The sequence below is a fragment of the Hippopotamus amphibius genome, chromosome 3 (assembly GCF_030028045.1).
Source record: "Hippopotamus amphibius kiboko isolate mHipAmp2 chromosome 3, mHipAmp2.hap2, whole genome shotgun sequence".
Classification (NCBI taxonomy): domain Eukaryota; kingdom Metazoa; phylum Chordata; class Mammalia; order Artiodactyla; family Hippopotamidae; genus Hippopotamus; species Hippopotamus amphibius.
Genome location: NC_080188.1, coordinates 47,593,572 through 47,606,237, shown reverse-complemented (window position 1 = coordinate 47,606,237; position 12,666 = coordinate 47,593,572). Strand labels below are relative to the sequence as shown.

Here is a 12,666-nt window from a genome sequence, read left to right as displayed (position 1 = left end):
TCTTATACATGTATGTGTTTCCTAGACTGAATATTCGTTTAATCCAATACTTGGACATTAGTCTGAGGCTTGGACAGTCTTCTATAAACACCTCTATCACCAGGACAAGCAACCCCAAAAGCTTGGACAACCATGAGGAAACAAAGAAACCCCACGCAGGCAAAGGAGCAGGAAAAAAACCCACAAGACCAAATAAATGAGGAGGAAATAGGAAAAATGCCTGAAAAAGAATTTAGAGTAATGATAGTAAAAATGATACAAAATCTCGATAACAAAATAGAGAAAGTACAAGAAACAGTTCATAAGAACTCAGAAAAACAAACAGCAATGGATAACAAAATAACTGAAATTAAAAATACTCTAGATGCTATAACCAGCAGAATGACTGAGGCAGAAGAACGAATAAGTGAGTTGGAAGATAGAATGGGAGAAATAAACGCCACAGAGCAGGAAAAAGAAAAAAAAATAAAAAGACTAGAAGACAGCCTCAGAGACCTCAGTGATAACCTTAAACATACCAACATTCGAATTATAGGCATCCCAGAAGAAGAAGAAAACAAGAAAGGGTCTGAGAAAATATTTGAAGAGGTTCTAGTGGAAAACTTCCCCAACATGGGAAAGGAAATAATTCACCAAGTCCAAGAAGCACAGAGAGTCCCATACAGAATAAACCCAAGGAGAAATACACCAAGACACATATTAATCAAACGAACGACAATTCAACACAAAGAAAAAATATTAAAAGCAGCAAGAGAAAAGCAACAAACAACATATAAGGGAAAACCCATCAGGATAACAGCTGACCTTTCTACAGAAACTCTGCAGGCCAGAAGGGAATGGCAGGATATACTGAAAGTCCTGAAACAGAGAAACCTACAGCCAAGAATACTCTACCCAGCAAAAATCTCATTCAGATTTGAGGGAGAAATCAAAAGCTTTCCAGACAAGCAAAAGTTCAGAGAATTCAGCACCACCAAACCAGCCTTACAACAAGTGCTAAAGGAACTTCTCTAAGTAGGAAACACAAGAAAAGGAAAACACCTACAAATACAAACCCAAAACAATTAAGAAAATGGTAATTGGAACACACATGTCAATAATCACTTTAAATGTAAATGGATTAAATGCTCCAACCAAAAGACACAGACTGGCTGAATGGATACAAAAACAAGACCCTTCTATATGCTGCCTACAAGAAACCCACTTCAGACCAAGGGATACATATAGACTGAAAGTAAAGGGATGGAAAAAGATATTCCATGCAAATGGAAGTCAAAAGAAAGCTGGAGTAGCAATACTCATATCAGACAAATTAGACCTTAAAGTAAAGACTATTAAAAGAGACAAGGAAGGGCACTACATAATGATCAAGGGATCCATCCCAGAAAAACATATCACAATGGTAAATATCTATGCCCCCAATATAGGAGCACCTCAATACATAAGGCAAATGCTAACAGCTATAAAAGGGGACATCGACAGTAACACAATAATAGTGGGAGACTTGAACACCCCACTTACATCAATGGACAGATCATCCAAACAGAAAATAAATAAAGACACACAAGCTTTAAATGACACATTAGACCATCTCAACTTAATTGATATTTATAGGACATTCCATCCAAAAACGACAGACTACACTTTCTTCTCAAGTGCACACGGAACATTTTCCAGGATAGATCACATCTTGGGTCACAAATCAAACCTCAGCAAATTCAAGAAAATTGAAATCATATCAAGCATCTTCTCAGACCACAACGCCATGAGACTAGATATCAATTACAGGAAAAAAACTGCAAAAAATACAAACACATGGAGGCTAAACAATTCACTCTTAAACAACCAAGGAATCACTACAGAAATCAAAGAGGAAATCAAAAAATATCTAGAAACAAATGACAACGAAAACACAACAACCCAAAACCTATGGGACGCAGCAAAAGCAGTTCTAAGAGGGAAGTTTATAGCAATACAGTCCTACCTTAAGAAACAAGAAAATGATCGAATAAACAACCTAACCTTACACCTCAAACAACTAGAGAAAGAAGAACAAAGAAACCCCAAAGTGAGCAGAAGGAAAGAAATCATAAAGATCAGAGCAGAAATAAATGAAAAAGAAAGGAAAGAAACCATAAGAAAAATAAATGAAACTAAAAGCTGGTTCTTTGAGAAGATTAACAAAATTGATAAACCATTAGCCAGACTCATCAAGAAAAAAAGGGAGAAGATGCAAATCAACAGAATTAGAAATGAAAAAGGAGAAGTCACAACGGACACCTCAGAAATACAAAACATCATGAGAGACTACTACAAGCAACTATATGCCAATCAATTGGATAACCTGGAAGAAATGGATACATTCTTAGAAAAATACAATCTTCCAAGACTGAACCAGGAAGAAATAGAAACTATGAACAGACCAATCACAAGTACAGAAATTGAGGCAGTGATTAAAAATCTCCCAACACACAAAAGCCCAGGACCAGATGGATTCACAGGCGAATTCTATCAAACATGTCGAGAAGAGTTAACACCTATCCTTCTCAAACTCTTCCAAAATATTGCAGAAGGCGGAGCACTCCCAAACTCATTCTACGAGGCTACCATCACCCTGATACCAAAACCAGGCAAAGATGTCACAAAAAAAGAAAACTACAGACCAATATCACTGATGAATAGAGATGCAAAAATCCTCAACAAAATACTAGCTAACAGACTCCAACAGCACATTAAAAAAATCATACACCACGATCAAGTGGGGTTTATCCCTGGGATGCAAGGATTCTTCAATATACGCAAATCAATCAACGTGATACATCATATCAACAAATTGAAGGATAAAAACCATATGATCATTTCAATAGATGCAGAAAAAGCTTTTGACAAAGTTCAACATCCATTTATGATAAAAGCTCTCCAGAAAATGGGCATAGAAGGAAATTACCTCAACATAATAAAAGCCATATATGACAAACCAAAAGCCAACATTGTTCTCAATGGAGAAAAACTGGAAGAATTCCCTCTAAGAACAGGAACAAGACAAGGGTGTCCACTCTCACCATTATTATTCAACATAGTTTTGGAAGTGTTAGCCACAGCAATCAGAGAAGAAAAAGAAATTAAAGGAATCCAAATTGGAAAAGAAGAAGTAAAATTGTCACTCTTTGCAGATGACATGATATTATATATAGAAAACCCTAAAGACTCTACCAGAAAACTGCTAGCACTAATTGATGAGTTTAGTAAAGTAGCAGGATACAAAATTAATGCACAGAAATCTCTTGCATTCCTATACACTAACAACGGAAGAGCAGAAAGAGAAATTAAGGAAACTCTCCCATTCACCATTGCAACAAAAAGAATAAAATACCTAGGAATAAACCTGCCTAAGGAGGCAAAAGATCTGTATGCAGAAAACTTTAAGACATTGATGAAAGAAATCAAAGATGACACAAACAGATGGAGGGACATACCGTGTTCCTGGATTGGAAGAATCAACATCGTGAAAATGACTGTACTACCCAAAGCAATTTACAGATTCAATGCAATCCCGATCAAATTACCAATGGCATTTTTCACAGAACTAGAGCAAGAAATCTTACGATTTGTATGGAAACACAAAAGACCCCGAATAGCCAAAGCAATCTTGAGAAGGAAAAATGGAGTTGGTGGAATCAGGCTTCCTGACTTCAAACTATACTACAAGGCCATAGTGATCAAGACAGTATGGTACTGGCACAAAAACAGAAAGGAAGATCAATGGAATAGAATAGAGAACTCAGAAGTAAGCCCAAACACATACGGGCACCTTATCTTTGACAAAGGAGGCACGAGTATACAGTGGAAAAAAGACAGCCTCTTCAATAAGTGGTGCTGGGAAAATTGGACAGCAACATGTAAAAGAATGAAATTAGAACACTTCCTAACACCATACACAAAAATAAACTCCAAATGGATGAAAGACCTACATGTAAGGCCAGACACTATAAAACTCCTAGAGGAAAATATAGGCAGAACACTCTTTGACATACATCAAAGCAACATCCTTTTTGACCCACCTCCTAGAATCATGGAAATAAAATCAAGAATAAACGAATGGGACCTCATGAAACTTAAAAGCTTTTGCACAGCAAAAGAAACCATAAACAAGACTAAAAGGCAACCCTCAGAATGGGAAAAAATAATTGCCTATGAAACAATGGACAAAGGATTAACCTCCAAAATATACAAGCAGCTCATGCAGCTTCATACCAAAAAAGCAAATAACCCAATCCACAAATGGGCAGAAGACCTAAATAGACATTTCTCCAAAGAAGACATACAGATGGCCAACAAACACAGGAAAAGATGCTCAACATCACTAATCATCAGAGAAATGCAAGTCAAAGCCACAATGAGGTATCACCTCACACCGATCAGAATGGCCATCATCACAAAGTCTGGAAACAACAAATGTTGGAGAGGGTGTGGAGAAAAGGGAACCCTCCTGCACTGTTGGTGGGACTGTAAGTTGGTACAGCCACTATGGAAAACAATTTGGAGGTTCCTTAAAAAACTACAAATAGAACTACCATATGATCCAGTAATCCCACTCCTGGGCATATACCCAAAGAAAATCATAATCCCAAAAGAAACTTGTACCATAATGTTTATTGCAGCACTCTTTACAATAGCCAGGACATGGAAGCAACCGAAATGCCCATCAACAAATGAATGGATACAGAAGATGTGGCATATATATACAATGGAATATTACTCAGCTATAAAAAGGGATGAGATGGAGCTATATGTAATGAGGTGGATAGAACTACAATCTGTCATACATAGTGAAGTAAGTCAGAAAGAGAAGGACAAATATTGTATGCTAACTCACATATACGGAATCTAAAAATGGTACTGATGAACTCAGTGACAAGAACAAGGAAGCAGATACAGAGAATGGACTGGAGAACTCGAGGTATGGTAGGGGGCGGGGGGTGAAGGGGAAGCTGAGACGAAGCGAGAGAGTAGCACAGACATATATATACTACCAACTGTAAAATAGTCAGTGGGAAGTTGTTGTATAACAAAGGGAGTCCAACTCGAGGATGGAAGATGCCTTAGAGGACTGGGGCAGGGAGGGTGGGGGGTTCTCGAGGGGGGGGGGCGTCAAGGAAGGGAGGGAATATGGGGATATGTGTATAAAAACTGTTGATTGAACCTGGTGTACCCCCCAAAAAAAAATAATTAAAAAAAAATGTGAAAATGGTAAAAAAAAAAAAAAAAAAAGAGTTTAAAAAAGAGTTTAATTTTGTCCTCATAACAACCCTTATGAAAGGTTGGGCAGACAATTCACAAGACCATTTTACAATTGTAGGAATTATGCTGGCATCAGAAACTGCCTTGATTACCAGCCACAGAATATTCTGCTGGGGAAGTCACTGAGACCCCTGAACTCCTGGGTCTGTAGGTCAGTTTCCTGAAGTGGGAATTTGAGCTTCATGAGATCAAATCATTGCCATTTCCTAGCCAAGAAATGCACTTTCCTCTGCAGCACAGAATGTACCAGAGTGCATCTTGGGCGCCAATGCCTAATTTATCTTCAGGATCAACATATTACAAGACATCATACCCTGAAACCACCTCCCACATTCCTCACATCATATCAAGAGCTGATCCAATATGATCCTGTCTTTTTCCCTGTGCTTCTAACCAGTCTCCGCACGTCTAATTTTAGACATCAAGTCTTTCTGGCCCAAGGCCACAGTTGATTGTGTGTTCTGTACAGTGAGTACCTTGAGCAGTGAAAACAGCCCACAAATGCCACCACGATTCAGGGAAAACTGAATGGACAGTAAGGAACAGATACAAAGGCTAGGTGAACACACCAATTATATTTTCTTCCTTGAGTTATCCATTGAAACAAAAGCCTATATGGATGAAATTCAATTACCAAAATTATTACAAAAATGCAAAAATGACCTAAATGGTTAAAAAAAAGAAACTGGTTAAACAACTTATGAAACATTAATAAAAACAAACACATCAAAATTATGCTGCAGAAGAATATTAAAAAGACAAATCAAAACCACAGTGAGATACTACCTCACACCCATTAGGATGGCTATAAAGATAAGGGAAAAAAAAGAAAATCGCAATTGTCAGCAAGGATGTAGAGAAATTGAACCCTCATACACCGTTGTATAAGTAATGTAAAATGCTATGGCCACTGTGAAAAACAGTTTGGCAGTTTCTCAAAATGTTAAACATAGAGTCACCATATGACCCAGCAATTCTACTCCTGGGTGTATACCCAAGAGAACTGAAAACATATGTTCACACAAACAAAAACCTGTACATGAAAGTTTGTGGCATGACTATTCACTCATAAGAACCATAAAGTGGGGCCAACCCAAATGTCCATCAATTAATGAATGGATTAAAAAAAGTGGTATAACTATGCAATGGAATATTATTAAACTATAAAAAAGAAGGATGTACTAATATACACTGCAACACGGACGAACCTTGAAAATGTTATGCTAAGTAAAAGAAGCCACACAATAGGCCAGATATTATACAATTTCATTCGAATAAAATGTCCAGAACATGCAAATCCTTAGAGACAAAGTGCATCCCAGGGGATGCAGGGAAGAGGGAATCGGGATTGACTGCTAATAGCTACAGGGTTTTTTTTTTTGGGGGGGGGGGTGATAGCAATGTCCTATAATGAGACAGAGGTGATGGCTGCACAACATAATGAATATATGAAAATCACTGAACTGTACACTTTAAAATGGTATTTTTTTAAAGCTCTTTATTGGAATATAATTGCTTTACACTCTTGTACCAGTTATTGAGATACACCAAAATGAACCAGCTGTATTTACACATATATCCCCATATCACCTCCCTCCCGCGACTCCCTCCCACCCTCCCTGTCCTGGCCCTCTAAAGCACCACCCATCATCGAGTTGATCTCCCTTTGTTATACAGCACCTTCCCACTAGCTAACTATTTTACATTTGGTAGTGTATATATGTTTATGCTACTTTCTCACTTCATCCCAGCTTCCCCTTCGCCCCCCGCCCCCCAGCCCCATGTCCTCAAGTCCATTCTCTACATCTGCATCTTTTAAAATGGTATATTTTTATATGTGTATTATACTTCAATTTTTTAAAAAGTCACACTGCAGACCAGGTAACAGAATATACAATGATTCTATAAACAATATATTAGAATACTAAATTTAAAAATGGATAACATTTTAAGGATTTAGAAAATTTTAAAGAAGGTATTCAAATCAGTGGACAAATATTCAGTAGTGATGTGGTAGCTAACAATGTGGGGGGGAAAATCAAGTGAGATACCTGGCTCATATTTTACATAAAAATATGTTACAGAAAGTTTAGAGATTCAATTGTAAAAAATAAAATCATAAAATTTCTATCAGAAAAAAAAAGAATACTGAATATGGGAAAATAGCCACTACACAGTTAAATGGGAAACATAGACAAATATTGCAGTGTCATCTTATCTGAAGAAAAATACATATTTTTAGAATATCTGATGCCATGGACAGACATCTGTAGCACAGTACCAACTTAAAAAGTAAGGTTAAAAAAATACTATGTATAGTGAATCCATTTTTGTAAATTACAAATATAAACATATAGAAAAAAGCTGAGAAGAATATACACCAACAGATTGAGTCTTTCCCTCTGGGTGGAGAATTATGGATATGATGATCTTTACTTTCCTCTTTTTGCTTAATTTTAACTTTTAAATTTTCTACAGTTAACATGTATCACTGTGTAAAAAATAAGATCTACTTGTAAAAAACAAATTTACCTATCCTATCTGTTCTCATTCTGTCATCAACCCACACAAATGCCTCAGGCAACCTTATATCAAGAGTTCCCATTCCAATGACCACATGCTTCCCATTCCTAACATTACCTGGAAGATGTCCATTAGAATCATAGGTGCCAGCAGCATGGTGACCATTTCAAAATATCCTGCCTTCATTTTTCTCTTCTAAATTAAAATGAAAAAATTCCAACTTAGTAGACTTAAAAAAAAGGTTTAGGGAAGTAGAACAGGATGACACACTATACATATTTTTTCATTCTGGGTAAGAGTGGGTATCATAATAGTTAGGAAGTGATTATTAATAAATTTCCAATGGCTGGAAAGGGTCATTAGATTTTGTCTGATGATCTAACACCCTCATTCTACAGATGAAGAAACAAAAGCTCAGAGAACTTCAGTAATTTGTTCAAGATTAAATCTGTCCATTTCCATTCTCTTTTAGACATGTTGTCTCTCCCACCATAGTCACTGGTAGTCATTTTTTCTTCCTGTCTCTAAATCTCCCCTCAGCATACATAGGAAATCACAAACTAAAAAACAACCATTTCAAATTGGTCTCCTAGCTCCCAGTCTCCAAGAATTCTCCAGGAGTTAGTATCCATGCACATCATCCGTTCTTTGATCCTCTTTACAAACCAAGTCATGCTCATCTGGCTAGGATGGAGGCCAGTAGTGGTAAAAACCAGAACGTTATCTGAGGCGGTCTGCTTCTCCCAAATATTCACATTTAAGAGAAGCCAAAGATAAAACAAGCATCTTGCATAACTTTCTGAAGGCAGGAATGAGAATAAGAAGGAAGTAGGTAGGAAGCAATTCTAGTAAGATTATACAACTCTGTTGGCTGAATGCCCAATATTCATCCCAATGTTCATGAGACAGAAACAGGTAAACAGGAGGGTAAGAGGCTGTCAAGGGCTGAAGCTGTCCCACAGCCATTACCTGATTCAATTAAAGACTGGTTTATAGTTCCTTCCACATACCTACAACAAAGTTGACATGACTGGAACTGAACTGAAATCTCTTTTTTTATCCTACCAATCACCATATTCTGGCATCTGAAAATGGGAATGAACAGCACAGGGGAAAGAAGACAGTCTTCCCTTCGGCCCTAGATTCCCATCTTTATTCAGGAGCAGTTTCTTTCACTAAAGATATTAAAAGGTAGTACAAAAATGCTACTTTTGTGTTAAGCTTTCCTTTATAAAAAAAAGATTTGGAAAAAAAATACTTGACAGATAACTGTCACAAGGCAGTATGTACCAAGCAAGCTCTGAATCAGGATTTTCTTGAAAATTCTTCACTTCCGTAGTCTGAATGTAAATAAGTCAAAATGTTTACCTGGCTTTTCTGCCTGTGGAGGTTTAAGTGATGCTAGGTCTCAAACTGTTTCCCCACTCTCTCAGTTGTGGTGAGCGTGTCTTCAGGATAGGAGTTTGTTGACACTGAGAGCTGAGAAGGGAATGCTTTTCTTTTTATAAACACCCCCAGCAGTAGCTTGGCAGTGGCACATTACCTCATTTGTGTTCTGCTATTTATATCTGACCCCCACACTATCCCTTGGAATCACTACTGTCAACACATGAAATCTCCAAGAGGCTTGTAAAGCCACAGCAATTCCCTCTAACCACATAGCATGTTCAGTTCTGAGCCCTCAGTTCTGGGCTTCTCCGAGTGATCACTTCCCATTCCTAACCCTTTGACCCTTTGACTCTGAGGTGTCAGACTAAAGCAAGGATTTTACTCTTGCTAGATGGTTCACATAACTCAGGGGACTTGCTGTGTTAATCACCTGCAATAGTAATGGCTATCACCATTCACTCAATCGGCTTACTGTATTTTAGGTACTGTGCCAGGTGCTGGGATACACAAGTAAGTAAAACAAAGCTGAAAAGTACTCAAACTAAGAAAAGAAATGAATATGCATACTTAACCAGAATACACGTTAAGACTCTTAAGTATAGGCAAAATCTAGTGAGAAAACTAAGAAGGGAAGGATTTGGTAATATCTGCAACTATAGCTTCATTTGAACAAAGTACACTTAGTAAATACACTGACTGCAATGCTGAAGAATACTTAAGGGTTCGCTGACAATGGATAAAAAATCGTGAAATGTCCTAGGAAATTCACACATATATACATCAAAATTAATTAACAGAGTGTATTAGATAGTAGCACTATTCATAAAAGCCCCCGACTGCAAACCATCCAAATGCTTACAAATATCAGAATGGATAAATTGTGGTGTATTAATACCATATAATTTTGTATAGTATTGAAAATTAATAAACTCTATGTATGTGCATAAATCCCACAAATTTTGAACCTATGAATGGATACAAACATGTATACACTGAATGATTTAATTAACAGAGTACAAAATCAGGCAAAACACATTTATGGGATCAGATGTCAGAACAGTAGTTGAATGGGAGGTAGTAACTGGAAGAGGCACAAAGGGAGCATCTGGGATGCTAATTAGGTTCTGTTTTTGGTTCTGGGTCTTGATTACACTGATGTATTACTTACAAAAATTCACAAAATTATTATATACTTAAATGTATTTTCCTCTCTGTGTGTGTACATACATATTTACTCAATGAAACACTTTAAACTGTCATGAAGTGAGCCTACTTTTATAAAACCCATCTCTACTCCTCAGACTCTTCCAGACCTCTAGCCTCTACCTACTTCACTGGCTAAGCAATTTAAGATTAAATACACGGAATAGGCTCTCAGTAATTGTATCATTTTAAAAACTAGAGTTTGGTTAGAAAGGAAAAAGTTTGCCCATGTTTTCAGGCTTTATGCTCACATGACCTGCATTTTAGGCCCAGGCATGTGGGCCTACAGGGAATGCAGTAGTGGGATTTTCCTATATTTGCCTCCCTGAAGCCTACCAGATTCATCAATAAATCACACAAAAGACTGAGTCTACCACAAAGAACATAACGAACAGTGCATGAAGTTCAAGACAAGTTTGACTTTATTTATTCCCAATACGCTTTTGTTCCATTCCTGTTTTCTTTCAGGAAAACATAATGACTTGATATTTGTATACACTGTGAAATGATCACCACAATTAAGTCTAATTAACACCCATCACCATACATAGTTACAAAAAATTTTTGTGTGATGAGAACTTTTAAGATTTAGTCTCTTAGCAAACTTTCAAATGTGCAATATAGTATTATGAGTGATAGTTGCCAATTAAATCCCCATGAATTACTTATTTTATAACCACCAATCTGTTCTCTGTATCTATGACCTTGGTTTTTGTTTTTAGATTTCACGTAGAAGTGAGATCATACATTATCTGTTTTTCTCCATCTGACTTATTTCACTTGGCATAATGCCCTCAAGATCCATCCATGTTGTTGCAAATGACATTATTTCATTCTTTATGGCTGAGTAGTATTCCACTGTATATATGTACCACATCTTCTTTATCTATTCATCTGTTAATGGACATTTAGTTGCTTCCATACCTTGGTTACTGTAAATAATGCGACAAAGAACATGGAGGTGCAGAAATCTTTTCAACTGAGTGTTTTCATTTTCTTTGGGTAAATACCCAGAAGTGAAATTGCTGGATCATATAGAAGTTCTGTTTTTAATTTTTTGAGGAACCCCCATACTGTTTTTCATAATGACTGCACCAATTTATATTCCTACCAATAGTGCACAAAGGTTTCCTTCTTCACATTCTAACATTCGTTATTTCTTGTCTTTCTGATAATAGCCATTCTAACAGGTGTGAAATGTTTTTTTAAATTTTCAAAAATTTTTTTTTACTTGGCTGCACCACAGAGCATGTGTGATCTCAGTTCTTCAATCAGGGATCAAATTCATGCCCCCTACTGTGGAAGCAAAGAGTCCTAACCAATGGACCTCAAGGGAAGTCTTTCTCATTGTGGTTTTGATTTGCCTTTCCCTGATGATTAGCAATGTTGATCTTTCCATGTGTCTGCTGGCCATCTGTATATCTTATTTGAAAAAATATCTATTCAGGTCTTCTGCCCATTTTTATACCGATTTTTTTTTCCTATTGAGTTGTATGAATTCTTTATATATTTTGGATATTAACCCTGTATCATATATATGATTTGCAAATACTATCTCCCATGCAGGTTGTATTTTCATTTTTAGATTGTTTCCTTTGCTGTGCAGAAACAAAAAAATCACTGCCAAGACCAATGTTAAAGAGCTTACCATTTATGTTTCCTCTAGGAGTTTTATGGTTCAGGTCTTATTGGGTTGGTCAGAAAGTTCACTCAGATTTTCCCATAAGATGTTACAGAAAAACCCAAACATTATGGCCAACCCAACACATTCAAGTTTTTAGTATATTTTGAGTTAATTCTTGTGTATAATATAAAATAGTGCTCCAATTTCATTCTTTTGCATGTGGCTGTTCAGTTTTCCCAACACCAATTACTGAAGAGACTGTCCTTTCCCCATTGTATATCAGCTCCTTTGTCAAAAGTTAATTAACCACACATGCATGGGTTTATTTCTGGGCTTGCCATTCTATTTCACTGATCTATATGTCTGTTTTATGCCAATACCATACTGTTTTGATTACTATAGCTTTATAATATAGTTTGAAACCATGGGTTACAATGCCTTCAGCTTTGCTCTTCTTTCTCAACATTGTTTGGGGGTTTTCGTGGCTCCGTAGAAGTTTTAGGATTTTTTGGGTCCTATTTCTGTGAAAAATGCCATTGGAATTTTGAAAGGGATTGCATTGATCCTGTGGATTGTTTTGGGTAGTACAGACATTTTAACAATATGGATTCTTCCAGTCCATGAAT

At 36.8% G+C, this 12,666-nt stretch overlaps 1 protein-coding gene across 1 annotated transcript in view; it reads right to left on the bottom strand.

Annotated features, from left to right (window-relative positions):
• Positions 1–9,298, bottom strand: part of ART3 (ADP-ribosyltransferase 3 (inactive)) — a 43,551-nt gene extending 34,253 nt beyond the window's left edge. The window contains exons 1-2 of the mRNA XM_057726641.1: positions 9,193–9,298; positions 7,942–8,019 (exon numbers count right to left, since the gene is read on the bottom strand). Of these exons, the coding sequence (XP_057582624.1) occupies positions 7,942–8,010 (69 nt within the window). The 5' untranslated portion in view covers positions 8,011–8,019; positions 9,193–9,298. The remainder of the gene's footprint in view (positions 1–7,941; positions 8,020–9,192) is intronic.
• Between the last annotated feature and the right edge of the window lie 3,368 nt (positions 9,299–12,666).